General features: G+C 39.6%; 2 protein-coding genes across 2 annotated transcripts; one reads left to right on the top strand and one right to left on the bottom strand.

The window, feature by feature from the left end:
* Positions 1–360: 360 nt before the first annotated feature.
* Positions 361–4,983, bottom strand: GCK72_011011 (uncharacterized protein; the record flags this gene model as incomplete). Its single annotated transcript, XM_053728155.1, has 10 exons — positions 361–440; positions 1,422–1,497; positions 1,870–2,044; positions 2,119–2,243; positions 2,703–2,951; positions 2,996–3,126; positions 3,606–3,753; positions 3,798–3,968; positions 4,013–4,087; positions 4,621–4,983. 10 exons carry the CDS (start codon positions 4,981–4,983, stop codon positions 361–363), a joined length of 1,593 nt encoding a protein of 530 aa, XP_053587732.1.
* A 6,220-nt stretch (positions 4,984–11,203) lies between these two features.
* GCK72_011010 (uncharacterized protein) lies at positions 11,204–13,200 on the top strand (the record flags this gene model as incomplete). The annotated part of the gene is made up of 8 exons (XM_053728154.1): positions 11,204–11,446; positions 11,500–11,650; positions 11,702–12,023; positions 12,068–12,256; positions 12,306–12,375; positions 12,423–12,760; positions 12,806–13,052; positions 13,102–13,200. 8 exons carry the CDS (start codon positions 11,204–11,206, stop codon positions 13,198–13,200), a joined length of 1,659 nt encoding a protein of 552 aa, XP_053587731.1.
* Positions 13,201–16,858: the final 3,658 nt, after the last annotated feature.

Raw genomic sequence — 16,858 nt, 5'->3', positions numbered from 1 at the left:
ATCATTATTCAAACTGTATGATGTTCCACAGAATAAAAGTTCTACTGCGGAATATTGTTCAGACTGGTCCAAAATTCATAAATTTGATAAAAATAGCAACCGTGTTTGGTTATTTAAGTGACAATGTCTGACTGGCTCGAGTATAAGACATCAACTTTTTCTAAAAAATGAAGGTTAATTTCTGAAGTGCCCGTAACTTACTGAAATATGGTCAGAACAGGCTGCAAAGTTATATGAGTACTATTCTCTGAATAACTGAAATCTAAGATATTTTTGATTTTTGTCACACAGTCACATTTTACCATGGAGGTGGTACGTGGAAATCCATAAAAATTATTCTCTTTTTTGATCATAACTCCCCTAGACACTAATATCTGGATAAGGTGTTTTCATTTTCGAGTAGACTGCAGTACTTCGACTTCCTACGTGATGCAAGAAACCTGGAAATTAGATGTCAGTTAATAAAATGTGCTAAATAAGACTAGAGCCAGTCAGACATTGTCACTTTTAAGTATAACCAAAAATAACCAAACACGGTTGCTATTTTTATCAAATTTATGAATTTTGGACCAGTCTGAACAATATTCCGCAGTAGAACTTTTATTCTGTGGAACATCATACAGTTTGAATAATGATAATTGACCAAGTTCAGTTGTGATCCAGAATTTTGCTGTACCCTTTGAGTATTGAGTTCGTTGTCCCGTTTGAGTCAACAATCTGTTGTACCTTATGAGCAACTTACTTGTTGTACCCTAAAAGTATAGTACCCTTTGAGTCATGATACCCTAAGAGTAACTTTTTCCTCGTTGTACCCTATTTTGTTGTACCTTTGGAGTATGGGCCAGATGACTCGGAACCAGATCACCAACAGGAAGACATTGGTAATGATTCCTATCAATTTTACCTGCATACATTTCATTTTTCAGATACTTCTTGTGCATGCTCTTGTAAGCCTCTACCAAGCCGGACTCGACACAGACCTTGTTTATCATGTATTCCAAATAAAGATTCCGCAAAAATCATGTTGTAATAAAAAAGGAAGAGTGAAGAAAAAATGTATGACTAGCTAAATTATAAGACACATATTGAAAGAAAAACGAAAAAAATTCAAATAATAGAATGAAAATTTTGGTTCCGGGATTTTTTTCTTGTTCCGGGATTTTTTTTTGGTACCGGGATTTTTTTTTCGTTCCGGGATTTTTTTTTCGTTCCGGGATTTTTTTTCGTTCCGGGATTTTTTCTTTTCGTTCCGGGATTTTTTTTTCGTTCCGGCGTTCTAGAACAGTGCCCATTTTTTACCGACGCGTGTTTGCGGACTCAGTGCAAAGCAAAATTTAATAATTTAGCACTAAGTCCGCAAACACGCGTCGATAAAAAATGTCGGAACTTTTTTGTCGCGATATGAAAATATCAAAACTTACGATTATTCTCGTGGACAACTTCTGATACATTGGAATCGTTTTGACCGTTGTCTTGAAATGTTTTCATCTCATTGCGCTGAAATTTCTCATTATTACATCGCCAACAGGGTTTTGCGAAAAAACTTTTCCGAACATTTCTCGAAAAACATTATTTTCGGAATCTTTGAACCGGAAAATCGAAAAAAAATTCTAACTTTTTTTGACTTTTTTCAAGAAAACTGTCTGAAAAAAAAGAGTTTTCTTGAATTTCTAAGAAAACTGTAATTATTTCAAGAACAAACCCCCAAAAACCTGTTTTTGATTACAAAAATAGAAAAAAGTCCAGGAAAAATAGAAAAATCACTATGAAAATTTCAGCAGAAATTTCCAAAATTTTTAGAGCGATTTTTCGAAAACTGTCTGAATATTTTTCGCGCAGCCCTGATCGCCAGTTGCAAAATGAACATACCATATACTCATTCATCTCTTCCCATTCAAACATTGCCACTTTGAAACATTGAAACATTGCATCATCGCATTGATCAGAATCGATTGAATCTTCTCTTCTTTGAAAGATTTGAAGAAGATTTTCATGAATCCCAGAGACATTAGAAATCGGACTTTGTAGCTTTGTGTAGGTTCGTCTAATGGAATTGTTCCAGGAAGTCCGAAAGATGAGAATATCTTGAGAAACAGTTTGGAAGCCAGAAATTGACACCGATCAGTCTCTTTCAGATGGACAAGAAGTTGTCTTTCAGGTAAGTTCTTCTGGAGAACAAATGCACAATGAGATTTCAGTTTCTGGATGTGTCCGTCGACGATGTCCTTTGCAATAAGGTAATTCTGAAATTATGGTACTGATTATTTTGCTACAGTACCGTGTAGTAAAATATACAGGTTGGTCTTTTTCAGTTGTAAATGACCAACTTTGAGAGTATTTCTCGGTATCACTGATTGTCCCACAAAGTAAATTATGTATAAAATCATACAGAAAAAAAGGCAGAGCTTCATTTTTGTAGTTGACAACTTTTTTGTACTGACACTCCTTAGAGAGTTATGGTCGTTGTAAAACGACAGCTTAAAAATCGTGAAGGTCAATTTGAGAGAAGAATTACTTTGTCGATACGTAACTTGCTAGGGAGTGTCCGTACTAAAAAGGTGTAAACTACAAAATTGAAGCTCTACACTTGATCTGTTTGATTAAAAGAAAATCCACTTGTTGGGAAAATCAGAATTACCACGCTCTCAAAGTTCGAAATGTTCAAGTGAAAACAGAGTCCATATCATTTTAACCATACTAACCTCATCAAACTCTGCATATTCCCTCATAACGAACAGAACCATCTTTCTGAATTGTTCCAAACAATTCTCATGTTTCACACATTGATCCTTCTCCCAGTGAACTCCATAAACCAGCGAGTGGAATACGTGTCGAATTGCTTGAGAGATGAGCATCGACTTCTCGCCCGAATAATTCACGAATGGAATTTCAGTCTCTCCATCCTCATGCATTCTTCGTTGTCCCTGTTCAAAAGATTTATCATCGATGAGCTGAAATATTATCCCGTTGGAAAGTATGACTGTGTAGATCTTACCGTAATCAGATTCTTGTTCACGTCGAATTCCTCCAGAATTAATTGCAGCTCCTCCATACCCATGGTACTGTAGATGTGATATTTTCTGTACGGTTTTGGTTGATGCATTTGATGGAGTAGAAAGAGGCGTGCTGGAAAAATCAGAATGTTTATAATATTCATCTCACATACAGTACCGTGCAGTAAGATCTACAATTTGGCCGTTTTCAATTGAAAATTACCAACTTTGAGCTCTATTTTTGTAGTTGACAATTTTTTGTTAGTTCGGCCCACTTTTGAGATATGCGCCTTTGAAACCGGCAGTGAGAAACAGCGCGTTTTCTTGCATAATGGACTAACAATTTTTTAAGGCACATATCTCAAAAGTGGGCGGAGCAAGCAAAAAGTTGTCAACTACAAAAATAGAGCTTTACGTGTGATCTGTACACTCCATAAACCATCAATAATGCGATACCATTAGGGATGCTCACGAAGTTGATCGTTTTCAACTGAAAACGGTTTATAACCATTTGACCGGTACTATACATGCACACTCTGAAGATGCACTTCTATTTTCAAAGTTGATCTCTCCCGGGTCTTGCAACAGTAATCTACAACGAAAATCACTCACGATCAGAATAAGAAATCCGACTTTTTTGTTGTCGCAGAACCAGCGGAAGCATTTCCAGAACCTCCTCCGCAACCACTCGCTTATCAATGATTCCGTTGCAAATTGGGGAAAGAGTTCGAAGATACAATTTCTTGTCGGGAAAGTGTCTCTGAAACACGATATTCTTATATATAGAATGTGTTAAAATCTCACCAAAATGTTAGTCAGACACAGAAAAGCTTCCGTCGGAGGCTCTCTGCTACGATCCAAATCGTTGAGAATGTAAAACTTCGAGACTGCTCTTCCTTCGAAATCATCCGGAAACATTGCAAAATTTGGGACCAAATCACCGATATCCTTGTAGTTTCCATAGAAAACACCATTCTGAAAAGAGTAATCTGTCTGTGTGTCTGTTTGTCCTAACTCACATTATAATGTTCTCCGATTTTATCGGTTGGAGGGCATTGTTGAAGCTTCGAGTTTTTGAACTTGGGAGGTGATCCCTGATAAAGTAATTTATTAGTAAGGGAAGATATTTCAAAATCAGCTACAGTACCGTGCAGTAAGATATATGTACAATTTGGCCGTTTTCAGTAGAAAATGATCAACTTTGAGAGGGTCTTACGGTATCACTGATTGTCCCACAAAGTATATAATGTATAAACCATACAGAACAAAAGTAGAGCATCATTTTTGTAGTTGACAACTTTTTTGTACGGACACTCCCTAGCAAGTTATATGTCCACATAGTAATTTCTCCTTCACATCGACCAATTTCAGTGCAAAATGGTTTTGTTATCTTAAAATGACCATAACTCTCCAGGGAGTATCCGTGCAAAAAAGTTGTTAACTACAAAAATGAAGTTGAACTTTTGATCTGTATAATTCATTAAAAATCCACTTGATGGAACAATCAGTATTACTATGACACACTCTCAAAGTTGGGCATTTTCAACTGAAAATGGCCAAAGTTTAAAACCATTTGACCGGTATTGTATTCGCAAGGGGAGATATTCCAATATCAGCTATAACTCACATCTCCATTTTCCTTCTTCTCCTCATCCTTCTTCCTCAACGCCTCCTGCATCTTCTCGAACTCTTCCTCAGGTCCTTTGACTTTGGAGAATCCAGGAACAATGATATTAGATGACTGTGCAAGTCTCTCCAATGTCCTTCTCATTTCATCAGGCATGTCTGGGTTGAACACTGGTCCTCCGGCAGCACGACGAGCATCTGATTCTTCGATTGCTTGATCAGCAATGAGCTTAGCTGCAGCTTCTCTGGCTTTTGGATCACGCGGATCGATGAAATAGGGAACTTTTCCATCTGGACGAGGTACGTAGAAAAGTGGAGATGGGGAAGGGACACTCTTATTCTTGTTAGTCTTCTTCCGATTCATCACTGCAAGATTCTGGAAAAAGAACTTGGATGTTTGATTATAGTATTCAGGGGATATGCCAGTTACAAGAGAAGGTGGATCAATAAAGAGAAAAAGGGAAATTTATCACATGACGTTAAAGAAGGACATGTGTAACAGAGAAAGGTCATCCAACACGAAACATTGCTCAGTCCATCTAGACTTGCTCATCTGCGTCTCTCATAAAGACATAGATTATATGGACCGTCTGGTTTTGAAGGAGGATGAGTTTTTTTTTAGAAGAAGAGATTTGGGTGGAGCACAGTTGCACGATTTGAAGTGTGCTAATAGAGGAAAAAAAAATCAAAACTCAAAAAATACTGAAGAAAAGCCAGAAGAAAAAGATGAGAGAAAGATCAGGGAAGAACGCGGAAAAATTGAAAAGGCTAATGATGAGAAGAGAAGAAACTGATTATATGAAACACAGAAGTTTATGAGCGCGTTGGGAAGAGATCAATTAGTGTATTCCCACTCCTAAAATTTATCCCAGCTCTACTTTTTTACGATCCTTTCTTATTCACAACTTCTCATGAATTGATTTCATTTTATAAAACATTTTTACACTCTTAGAAGAAGATAAATTATTACAATAGTTGATGAAAAGAAAGCCCGATTCGAATGGCCTAAATATCGCGCCAAATGAAATGACATAGAGAAGGAGGCACGTAGTCGGAGGGAGTTCTCTCCGAGACCCTGTTAAAGATGCATGAGATGGGAGGGAGGTGTCGATTTACGCCGGATATCAATCATATAATAGAGTTTAGCAGGTGGTGGGCGAAAGGTCAAGAAGTTAGACAGCTAATTTGTGAAATGGGACGCTTCTTCTGGAGTTGAGAAGCCTCTGGCAGCGGAACTCGTGATGTTGCATGACGTAAATACTGTATTATAACGGTACCTGTATTATAACGGCACCTGTATTATAACGGTACCTGTAATAGAAGGGCACCTGTATTATAACGGCATCCCATCTATACTCAGAATTCATGAATATGGTTATCCCGGTGTTTTTTCTGGGTTCTGATTAGAAGCAGGGTGATTAGTAACTTCGTAAAGCAACAGTAAAATTTACAACACAGTTTTTTCCCGTTTAATTTTAATGAGTTTCCGAAACCACAGAATTTCTCTAGGAGGTAATTGAAAAAAATGAGGGCATGCCGCATGCCGTTATAATACAGTTTTTACAGTAGCTGCTTCTTATTGCTGAAAAGGGAAGAAAATTAGGGTCAAAATAGTTAATAGAGAATTCTAAACAAATTTTGGAAATTTGAATTGGAAATAATGAACTCTATGCCGGTTTTTCAGCTCGCTCACTGGCAAGTATGACCATTATGGTGCGGTAGGGGATTGGCGCCAATTTTCGAATTTTTGAGCAATCGCAATTGGGGATATCAGACGGGTCAATGTACCCTTGCGGATCAAAAATTTCTGAAAAGTGGTTAGATTTACTGACAAAAGAGCTTGCAGCTCGGCTTGCAGCTCGGCTTGTTTTAGTCGAAAGTCAAAACCTAAAAGTAGGGTCCGCAATGAACGTGGGCGGAGTTTTTCATTTTCTTCTCTTGGGGCGTCATGGGGAGTGTTATAGGTTAGCTATTTTGCCCGTATCTTTCCCATAAGATATAGAAAACATGATTAAGGATCGATCCATGTTTATTGAGTAAGCGGAGAGAGGTCCAGATGGACCGACCTCTCTCCGGCCAGATGTTAAGTCTTACTGAGGAATAAGAATAGAATACTCGTGGGTGTGGCTCCGCGTGCCTTTTCCTCCCTCGTCCCTCTCACTCATGTGACCACCCGCAAGACGGAAGAGCCGCAAGAGTGACGGAGACTAGCGATAGAATAAGAAAGGGACCAACGACCAGAAGAGGTCGAATGGCCTTTCACAGGAGGCTATCGAAATGCTTGAGGGTCTGCCCTGAGAGCTCAGTATGCTAAAACAGATTGTAAACTTTTTACCCCTATGTAATCGAGTACGTAGAATTCAATGAACACACTTTCCTTTCACCCAAGTTTTTAGTTTTCTCAGAAAAGTGAAAAAACGTTTTGCTTTTTTCTGAAAAATGTCACGTTTAATTTGTTCTAGGTCGAACACGCATCATTTTTTGACAGTTTCTAATAGTTCTGGACATACTCTAATAGGTTTTGAAAGAAAATTCGATTTTCGTGCTGTCGATTTTTTTTTGGGAGCCATCTGAACTGCGAGGCATCACATCAAAAAACTTTCTGTGATAACATATCTATTTTCTGACATATTCTTTTTGGACATCTCTTCAGGTACCTGGGCCCCAAATTTTGAAGCTCATTGATTCGTAAAATGTAGTTTCCTCTGTGTCGGAAGACAACAGACTCAGAAAGAAAATTAGTTTTCCCGACAGTTTAGGTTAAAGGAGGTCAAACACGCATCGTTTCTTGACGGATTCAGATTCTACGCAAAATTTTGATCTAGATGCACTTGGAAACAAAAAATTTCGTGCTGTCGAATTTTTAGATATTTGATGTTTTATCTCGAAATATGCTGAATATCCTTCAAAAAACTCTTTTGAATTTTAAAAAATCACGTCAAAAATATATTTTCCTATTATCAGCGTCAATTTTGTGTTCGTTTAGTTCAGTGGATAACACGCTGGGTTTTTAATCGAATAGTTTCTGGTTCGAACTTTCCCAAATTTTGCAAAAATTTGATGGATTGAACGTGAAAATAGAAAATATTTTTTGCGTGGTCAGGAAAACGAAAGAATTTCCCAAGAGAATTCAGTAGAAACCATGGCTGACTAAAAGGTCCTGTAACTTCGGAGAGTGTGAATATTTTCGGAAAAAAAATTGGAAATGTACTTCCATTTACCTGAAGAAAAGGTCAGGATGGAAATTTTTATGAAAAAATGAGTTTGAAAAAAATGTTGCGGTCTCTACCTAAAAGCCCAGAATTCTCAATCTACGACGATAGCAACGGTAACTAGGATCCTCAGAGTGCAATCTTCAAAAGATCAACCGAAATGCATTTTCCCCCACCCATTAATTCGTCAGTTCCCTGTTTTCCATCCACTCATAAACCAGTCACTGGCTACTCAGTAACTTGCTTAGCAACCCATCCCTGAGCATTCTTTATTCTGATTTTCTTTTCGTTCTATTTTGAGATAATGCTGTGGCTAGCTGCTTATTAACCTACTGTTACTATCCATGTTGTGAAACGTATCTTCCAAACTTTCAGATGAATTTCCAAGCGATGGCAACGAGATCAGAAAGATCAGTAAAAGAGCTGCAAACAACAAAGTAGAAACAGGAGGACCTGGAGGACTACCAGGAAGTCCTGCAGATTCAGGACACTCTGAAACTGATCAGAATACTAAGGATGACACTGTAACCTCGCCGGAGGAAATGAGCTCAAATATTTCGGCGACGACAACTAGAGGTAAGTGATGTCAGAAGTTGATAGCCCTTATGGAAGATCATAATATATCACAACTGACGAGTTTTCTATCTTTAAATCTAAGCGTAACATTTCAAATTTTTGAATCTAGTATTACATTTCTTGCAACTCAATTCTGACAGTAAATATTCCTTCTATCTCCCAGTGAATATGTTTCGAAACTTAAAAACTGTGATTGTATCATTAGAAACAGTTAGAAAATGTTCACATTTATTAGTTAGAGTACAATAACCATTTTTGTTTAGATTGGCTCTCCGCTGAAAAATATTAGTTTTTCCGAATATCTCCAGCACCAAACTTGCCACTGAAATTCTAATGCCACGCTCTTTTTTCCATCATCCTCTCCACTCGAGCCTCCCAGCACTTCATTTCCATTTGCGTAATAGAACCAGCCATTCGGGTACTTTGTGACATACCACTCATTATTCTCGCAGACTATTCCAAAATAAGTAAAAAGGTCTATGACTGATGACGAAGTTTCTCTAGATGGCACAGACATAATATACTGAAAAGATTTATAAAAGGCGTTGTCTAATCTTCGCTTTTTCTACAGAAGTGTTTTGAAATTGGGAAAAATTTCAATATGTTTCAACATGTAGATGTGTTCTGAAAAGTAGGATCAAATTCTTACCACTTCATCGTAATCTGCGTTTTCGGGGTTTGTGATCTCCGTACGATTAAAATTTGTAGTTATAAAGCTATAATAGCCAGTGCGGCAAGTAATATTGCGAACACATCCCGGTCCTTCACTATATACAGTATATTTGATTTGATTGTCTGAAACCAATTCAATTATTTCTACCGAACAAATGCTGTAAGCGAAATGAACCATGTGGTTCTCATAATGGGCAGAAGTACCGTCGTAGTGCTCTGTCCTTTCTCTGAACCACGTGGCTCATTTCGTGAGCAAATTTACGCAATAAACGAGAAGACAAGTCTGGACATGGACAGGAATCTTGACAGCTAGTAGCCAGGCCGAGAATAAAAACAGAGCAGATCACAGCAAGAAATAAAAGTAGTTTCATTTCGGTGGGTTTAGTGTTGTTGGATAGTTGTTTCCTCCGCTTTTATTTCGATATGCTAATTTTCTGATGATGAATAATTGAATATTAACAACAGTGAATTGCATTAGTTGTTCAACGATTATTTGGATATCGAAAGATTCAAACATCAGATATCAATCTGAAAAAAAAACAGTTCAATTCGTTAGATTTGTTTCCCCACAAATGGGATTCTGAAGCATCTTATCTTACCTTCTCGTCAATTACCATGAAACTATTTTCAGATTCGAAAACCACTACTTCTTCATTGAAACCGAAAGGAGGCTCAAATGAAAACAGTTCCGAGGAAGAGCAATCTTAACCATCTTCAAAAAGAACAACTATTGAAACAACGACTGTATCCACAACACAAAGTCAGTCTTCATCTACAACTAAATCCACTGAAACTTCCTCTCCAGTGACATCAACGATAAGTACTTATCCGAGAACTGAAACTTCCAAAGAAACCACTACATTGAAAACTTCTACCAGCACTCTTGAAGGTAAGAGTCGATTGAAAAAAATAGTAGTCTGACAGATGCTGAGATTTCTAATTTTTCAGATTCTACGAGCACCCGTGTTGCGTTTGTGCGATCGAGCCGTAAGCGAGTTATTAAGAACAAAGCTCCAATGAAAACAGTTCTGAGAAGGAATCAACTGTAACGTTTTCCAGAACTGAAACAACTTCCGAACCGGCCACAACCTCTTCCACGAACAGCCCATCTTCATCAACGACTAGCCCACTCCCAACTACTTCTCGAGTCATCAAAACCACTAAAAAGGTACCATTGACCATTTCTCAATTGGTTGAAAATCTGAAAGAGGGAGTGGAGTACACGATAGACGGAGTGCAGGTTGTGACTTGTCCGTAAACAACTACAAAAACAACTACAACAACACGGAAGACAACGAGTAGCACACCAGCTATCAGGAACAAATCAACCGGAACCTCTCCTACGACAGTGAAATCAACGTCCTCTCCGAAACAAGAATCTTCTGGTACGTTTATTGAAATTAGATTGACGTATGTTTAAAGTTCCATTTTCAGCAGCGACTACATCATCTGCAGACATGACGTCTTCAACAGCTACTCGTCCAGGAAGTTCAGTCTCAACTTCATCGCCGACTACATCATCTGTATCTGGTTCTACGACGTCTTCCTCTCGTTCCCCCTCTTCATTCACCACGTTATCTTCTACATCAAGGAAATCAATTGATGGAGATGAAAACGGAGAATCGCAGGTTACTCCCTCTACTACTAACACTTCCAAGCAAAACACTTCTTCATCCTCTAGCAGTCGTTCATCAGAGAACCCCACGACAGCACCGGTTTTAACGAAATATTCAACGACAACTAGCTCATCAAGTGGAAGTACCTCCGTAGTCACTAGTGACGTCACTGGTCGATCATCGTCTTCTTCAGCTCCTTCTTCTTCTCCGAAGTCTACCGCCTCAAGCACCTCGATCGACAAAGAGACTACCAGGGTGACCTCAACGATTCTACCCTAGTCCCAGTCTGATCGATTGTGAGGAGAAAAAGTATATGAGATTAGAAGACACCACCAATCAGACAGTAGCCAATTGTGGAATGTGCTATCTGAGAGGAACAAAAGATTGTAAAGTTGTGGATGAGAAGAAGAAGACATTCAGATGCATCTGCAGCAAGGACTACTACGTGAGTAGTCTCAAACTGATAGAATTACACTGAAATATATTCCAGATGAGAACCTGCTAGAAGATGTTCAATCCGTGCAATGCTGTCTGTGGACCAAATGCGAAATGTGGATTCAATGGGACAGCGATGTTCTGCACATGTGGTTGGGGATGGACCGGAGAACGCTGTGACCGATTGTTGAAGGAAAAGTATAAGGGAAACATGGGATACTCAACGACAGTCGGAGCAACCATCACTCTCGGAGGACTCTTGTTCCGAATTCTCAAGGTGTGCATCATCGGAATCACCCTTTCGGAACAAGAAGATGTGAGTTTCAGAAAACTATTTTTGGAATCAATCACCAATTTTTCAATTTTCAGGACCCACAAGATACCCACCAACGCTTCCGATCCTACTTAATGTCTGCTGCTGGAATCATAATGACCCTCTTCAGTAACCCCACGGTCTTTGGTATCGACCAACCAACATGTCGATTCTACTTCATTGCGCTTCACTTCTGCTATATTATGGGTTAGTTTATTTTTTGAAGATTTAAAGATTCAAATAATGAATGAATTTCAGCAATGTGCCAGTGGGTCTGGGAGGGATTCAATGTGAATCAGGTGATCCGGTTCGTCCATGCGAACGAATGGGAACGGGATTGGTACGGAAACCGACCACTGGGAGTCCGACTGGCGCCTCGGATGATCGGGACAACGTTTGTGGTGTCCTCGTTCCTTCTCATCACATTCCAGACAGGATGGTATCGATTGGCTGCCGAATGGACATGTGTCGGTGTCGTCTGCCAGGAGACAGTCAACATTTGGTTCCCCATCTTCTTCGGAGTCTGCGTCCTCGCAATCACCGGATTAGGCATCTACGAGTGGAGCTTCCTCATCGAACGGTGTGTTCCAATAGGCCTATTTCAATATTTCATCAATATTCCAGCCGTCGCCCACTTCTCGGATACATGATTAAATTCAAGATAGAAAGAGAATTGGGGCATGTCATTGGCCGTCGTATCAAGAAGTGCAGGGACAACGATTTCATGGCGCTGATGGGTCTCGTGCTCCTTATCATTCAATGGCTCTCCGTCATCTTCTCCTCCGATCGTCGAGATGATCCAATGTGGGGAGTGTAAGTTGTCAGAGAGGGTGTTTTTGGATTAGAAATCGTTTAATTTCAGAATCACCGTCGTCACGGCTGGAATCTACTCCGCGTTTTGCGCCTTCCAGGAAATAATGACTTGTCCAGAGGTTAGAGTTTTATTACTGGAAAACTATGGCAATTCAATATATTCCAGGACAAGCCCAAGTTCGTGGAACTTTTCCAACGATTCGCTCCAGACTTCTTCGCTCCAACGTACAACGAAACTACGATGTGGTCGATCTTCGAAGTGCGTCAGATGTTCAAACTGCCGAAGGAGGAAAGAGAAGCAGCGATGGAAGGATACCTGACGATGAATGAGCAGTTGTACCTGCATCATCGATGGAATCTCCGTCTGAATCATTTCTTGGGAGAAGAACTTGTCTCTGTGGAGCCAGATGACAAGATCAATGAGGCATTGCAAAGAGTCTATCTGGAAGAAATGAGAAGAATAGAGGACAACAACGGAACCGATGAGGAAAAAAGGAGTGTTCAGTGAGTTCGATCTACTTTAGATTCTTATAAAATCAATGTTTTCAGACAAGCGTTCACCGAGTACTACGATTCGATCCCGTACAAAGTGACACCGGATGCTGGAGAACTGGAAGGAAGACTGGAATTGGTGACACTGGCGACAGAGGATCCCAAGTTCGGAATTCGACTCGCCAAGTTCTTCATCGTCCCCGAATTTCATACGTTTCAACCAGAAGTACCCGCACCAGGACAACCGTATGAAAGATGGAGAGAGACGCTTCACGAGAGGAGATTTTATCAGAATTTGGAGAAGGTTAGTTGGATTAGAGCGCGTTTTCTATCTTGATAATTCCGAGTTTCAGGACATCTACCTGATTACCCGTCAAGCAGCACACGAACAGGCCACATTCATCAATTCGGCGATTCTCTTCTCTGTCTATGGCAACAATGTCGCGAGATGAAAGGAATCGATTGATAATTTAGAATTTAGAGTGATTTTTGATACTGGTTTTAATAAAGGGTGTAGATGGGAAGTTTTTCTTTAATTAAACGGTCTGGAAGTCTATAGAGCTTTAGAGATCACACATCTCATCTAGCACAATATCCTAACTCCGTATCCACAGTCGCTACGCAGTCAAAACTTGACGATGTTAAAACATTATACAATATTTCATCCGTTAATTAACACAATAAAACTCAAATTTTATCTCAAAATTACAAAATCGCGAACAAAATAAAACATAGAAAACCTAAAGTATACTTTTGTTCATTCGCATCCTTCGTTGTCGACTGTGGAGCCACCGTAGTACTTCCACCAACATGGATCTTATCGAAAGTCACCGGAGTACTGTAGTTCTGATTCTTCACATAATTCTGGAACATTTGGAATGACTCCTTCGGTTTCTGCTCAGTTGCCGCCGGGAAGTGGCCACCTCCTTTGACAGAAATCAGAGTGATTCCATCGTATTCCGTGACTTGTCCGACTGCCATTGGGAGTTGATTCGGGTCATTCCAGTAGGTCATCGGGGTCTTGACAGGTCGTTTCAGGGTGTTGAAGATGAATTGAGAGTTCTCGACGTAGTTGCAGATGGTGTCAGCGTCGCCGTTGAACATGGCTACCTAGAAAATAGAGATCGCGTCTCTGACACCCCAGCCACCCAACTTACATGCTTCTTCGCTCCGATTACTGTATCAAAGAACTGCTTCATTGTGGTGTATTGAGAAATGTAATTCTCCGCAATCTCGTTGCTGAAAGTATAGAAAATATATTGTCTCTGTAAATCTGTATGTCCAGATGTCGATGTCCACACTCACTTGCACATTTCATAAGTTGGAATGTAAGCTGGAATCCTCAACGCTTTGCGGACTTCTGGAGAGTTGAGATATGCGAAATGATCGGAGTGAGATGCGCATGCGGGTTGACCGTGAATAGCAATCTGTAATAAAGGACATCCGGATACACAGACAGACCGATGGACTTACGGATGGAGTGGAGAAGCGCTTGGACGCTGTTTGTCTTCCAGTGATCTTCTTGATCAGGTGATTTCTGAGAACTTCTGTCTGGGGTCTCGCAATCTCCTCATGCGGTGGATACGGTAGGAGTGGATTCAGGTAACAAGCAAAATAAAGGAAATAGGGGTCGTATCCAGTGTAATAGATGGAATAGCTGAGGTCGTTCACCAAGTCTCCACACGTGGAATTTTGTTGGGCGATGGTGTAATAGTCGCAAGCGATATTTCCGTTACAACACTTTTGAACAACGTTTTGGAGATTTCTGATGAATTGAAATGAAAAGTAGGAGGGAGTACGGTAGAGCACACTTACGACTCGTCCATCACGGCATGATAGTATTGGTACATGATGTTCGTGTTGAAGTTGATTTTGTCATCCACACATCCGTTTCCGACTAGCATTCCCTAGAAATAGTTGGATTTGCGCAGGTCGCAAACGTTCTATGCAGAACTATGACTGTTTCATGCCGTTTTGCAAATGAGCATTTTTGAATTTATCTGTTTTTTTTTCGTTTTGAATTTTAACTGTTCCTAACAGACCATTTTGCAACCATGTCTATCTAAAACTGACTATTTTGAAACTATGAAATTTCGTAACTGCCAAATTTGTTTATTTATCAACTACACTACCGTATTCTCAGATTCTTGGCAGTGCAAGCGCGGTCACTACAGATCTTTGCGATAGCCTCGCTCCATTGACTCACGAAGAAGCCAGTGCTACCAATGCACCCGCGCTCTATTTACAGGAATGGTACATTTTTTGCGTCACGGTGAACATCCGAACTTATGTGCATACTATACCGGCTATATAATTCGAAAAATTGTGACCCAAAAAATGTACCGTTCTTGTCAATAGAGCGCAGGTGCAATGGTAGCACTGTGCTGACTATGAGAAAATAAATAATGCAAACACGCTCTAATGAAAAAAAACCGCTTAACCACTCAAAACTTATATTTAGAGCGCACTTACCTTGAACTGTGGGAAGACATTTGTAGCCTGTGTGATTTTCGCTGACAGCATCGGCACATAAGTTCCTCCATAAGACTCTCCAGCGATGAATAAATCATTGGTTTTTCGTTCTGGGAAACGCTGAAAACAAAAAAGTTTTCCTAGTACCTTTAAGCACTCTTTCTCACATCAAACCACATTTTCAGTGCATCAAAATTGTCCTGAGCGACTTCGTCATCTTTAAAAACCTTCTTCCCCGTCGTGTTATAATAAGAGAATCCGACTCCAGCAGGGGCATCCAGATAGATAATATTGGCGATTCGATTCCATGTCCATGGGTTACGGTTGACTTCTTCTCCATCGTTTCTGACACGGAATGGTCCCATTTCGATGAAAAGTCCCTCCATTGAAGCACATCCTGGACCACCATTTAGCCAGAGGACAGTCGGAGCAGTGGAAGGGGACTCCTCGGATTCTACGTACCTGGAAATGATAAAAGTGGGGGTACTGTAGATTTCTAGGCAATGGAACATACCAATAAAACAACTGTTTGGCATCGGAAATTTGCAAGTAGCCGGCATAATGTTTTGATCGAAGCGGTTCGGTGAGATTTGGAAGGGTCTGAAATCATTGCAAACATATAAATCAACTCAAGACCATATTCCCCAACTTACTGTAATTTCCTGATCAGCTGGAGCAGCGACACAAAATGAGACAAACAAACTGACTAATGACAGAAAAAATAACATACTCTCAACTAATACATAAAAAGGTGTTAACAATGAAAAGGCGGTTTGTTATCAGTACAATTGAGGTGAGAATTAAAAAAGATGATAAGTCGGAGTGAAAAGACAAGAAAAGAGTATTTAAGGTGTTAGGGGATAGATGATGAAATTGGAATTAGATGACTTTAAGCTCACAAAAATGGAGAGAAGTAAAATGGGGAAGAATGAAATAGAGGTACATTGTAGGTTTAGAGGAAAGTTGAGTAAATAAGAAATGTCAGGGGAGATAATAATAATAATAATGGTGCGTCCAAAGTTGCTACAACGGCAAATCTTCGATCATCTTTAATTTTCCAACGGCAGAACCTGCAAAATCTACAAATCTACAAATCAACTTTAGCCGGCACAGATTTGTCGTTTTTGCTTTTTGTAGAAACTTTGGACGCACCATAAGGAAATGAAATGTGTCGGGATGCAATTGGAGCGTTTACAATAGGGAATATTCAAGAACAGTAAGCAAAAGTGAAAGGAATGAAATATAAATTTGAATCTCCTGTTGCAAATAGACGTAACTACTAAAACATTTAGAAAAATCTGGAACAATTGAGTAAAAACAAATTCTGAGAATCACTATAAGAAATATTATTGAGGAGCTTTTCTACTGCGCGTTTTCACAGTAGTATGATTTTCCTTGCAGTATTTGACAAAATCTTCCCAGGAATCTTCTTTTGCCAGTTCAAATAAATCTCCTCTACATTTTTCAATTGGTTTATTATTTGTCCAGCCCTTGAACCTTTTATAATCAACAACCAGCTCGTACATCCAAAATTGGTTTGAAATGGTTGTCTCACCACGTGTTGTCTCCAATAGCTCTAACAAAACGCTCCCGTCCCTTTTTGCCAACCTTTGGAAGAAACACGCCCTCTCTGACAGA

This window comes from Caenorhabditis remanei, chromosome III (genome assembly GCF_010183535.1).
Source record: "Caenorhabditis remanei strain PX506 chromosome III, whole genome shotgun sequence".
Lineage (NCBI taxonomy): Eukaryota > Metazoa > Nematoda > Chromadorea > Rhabditida > Rhabditidae > Caenorhabditis > Caenorhabditis remanei.
The sequence above is the reverse complement of the archived record's forward strand: the minus strand, read 5'-3'. Positions and strand labels throughout refer to the sequence as shown.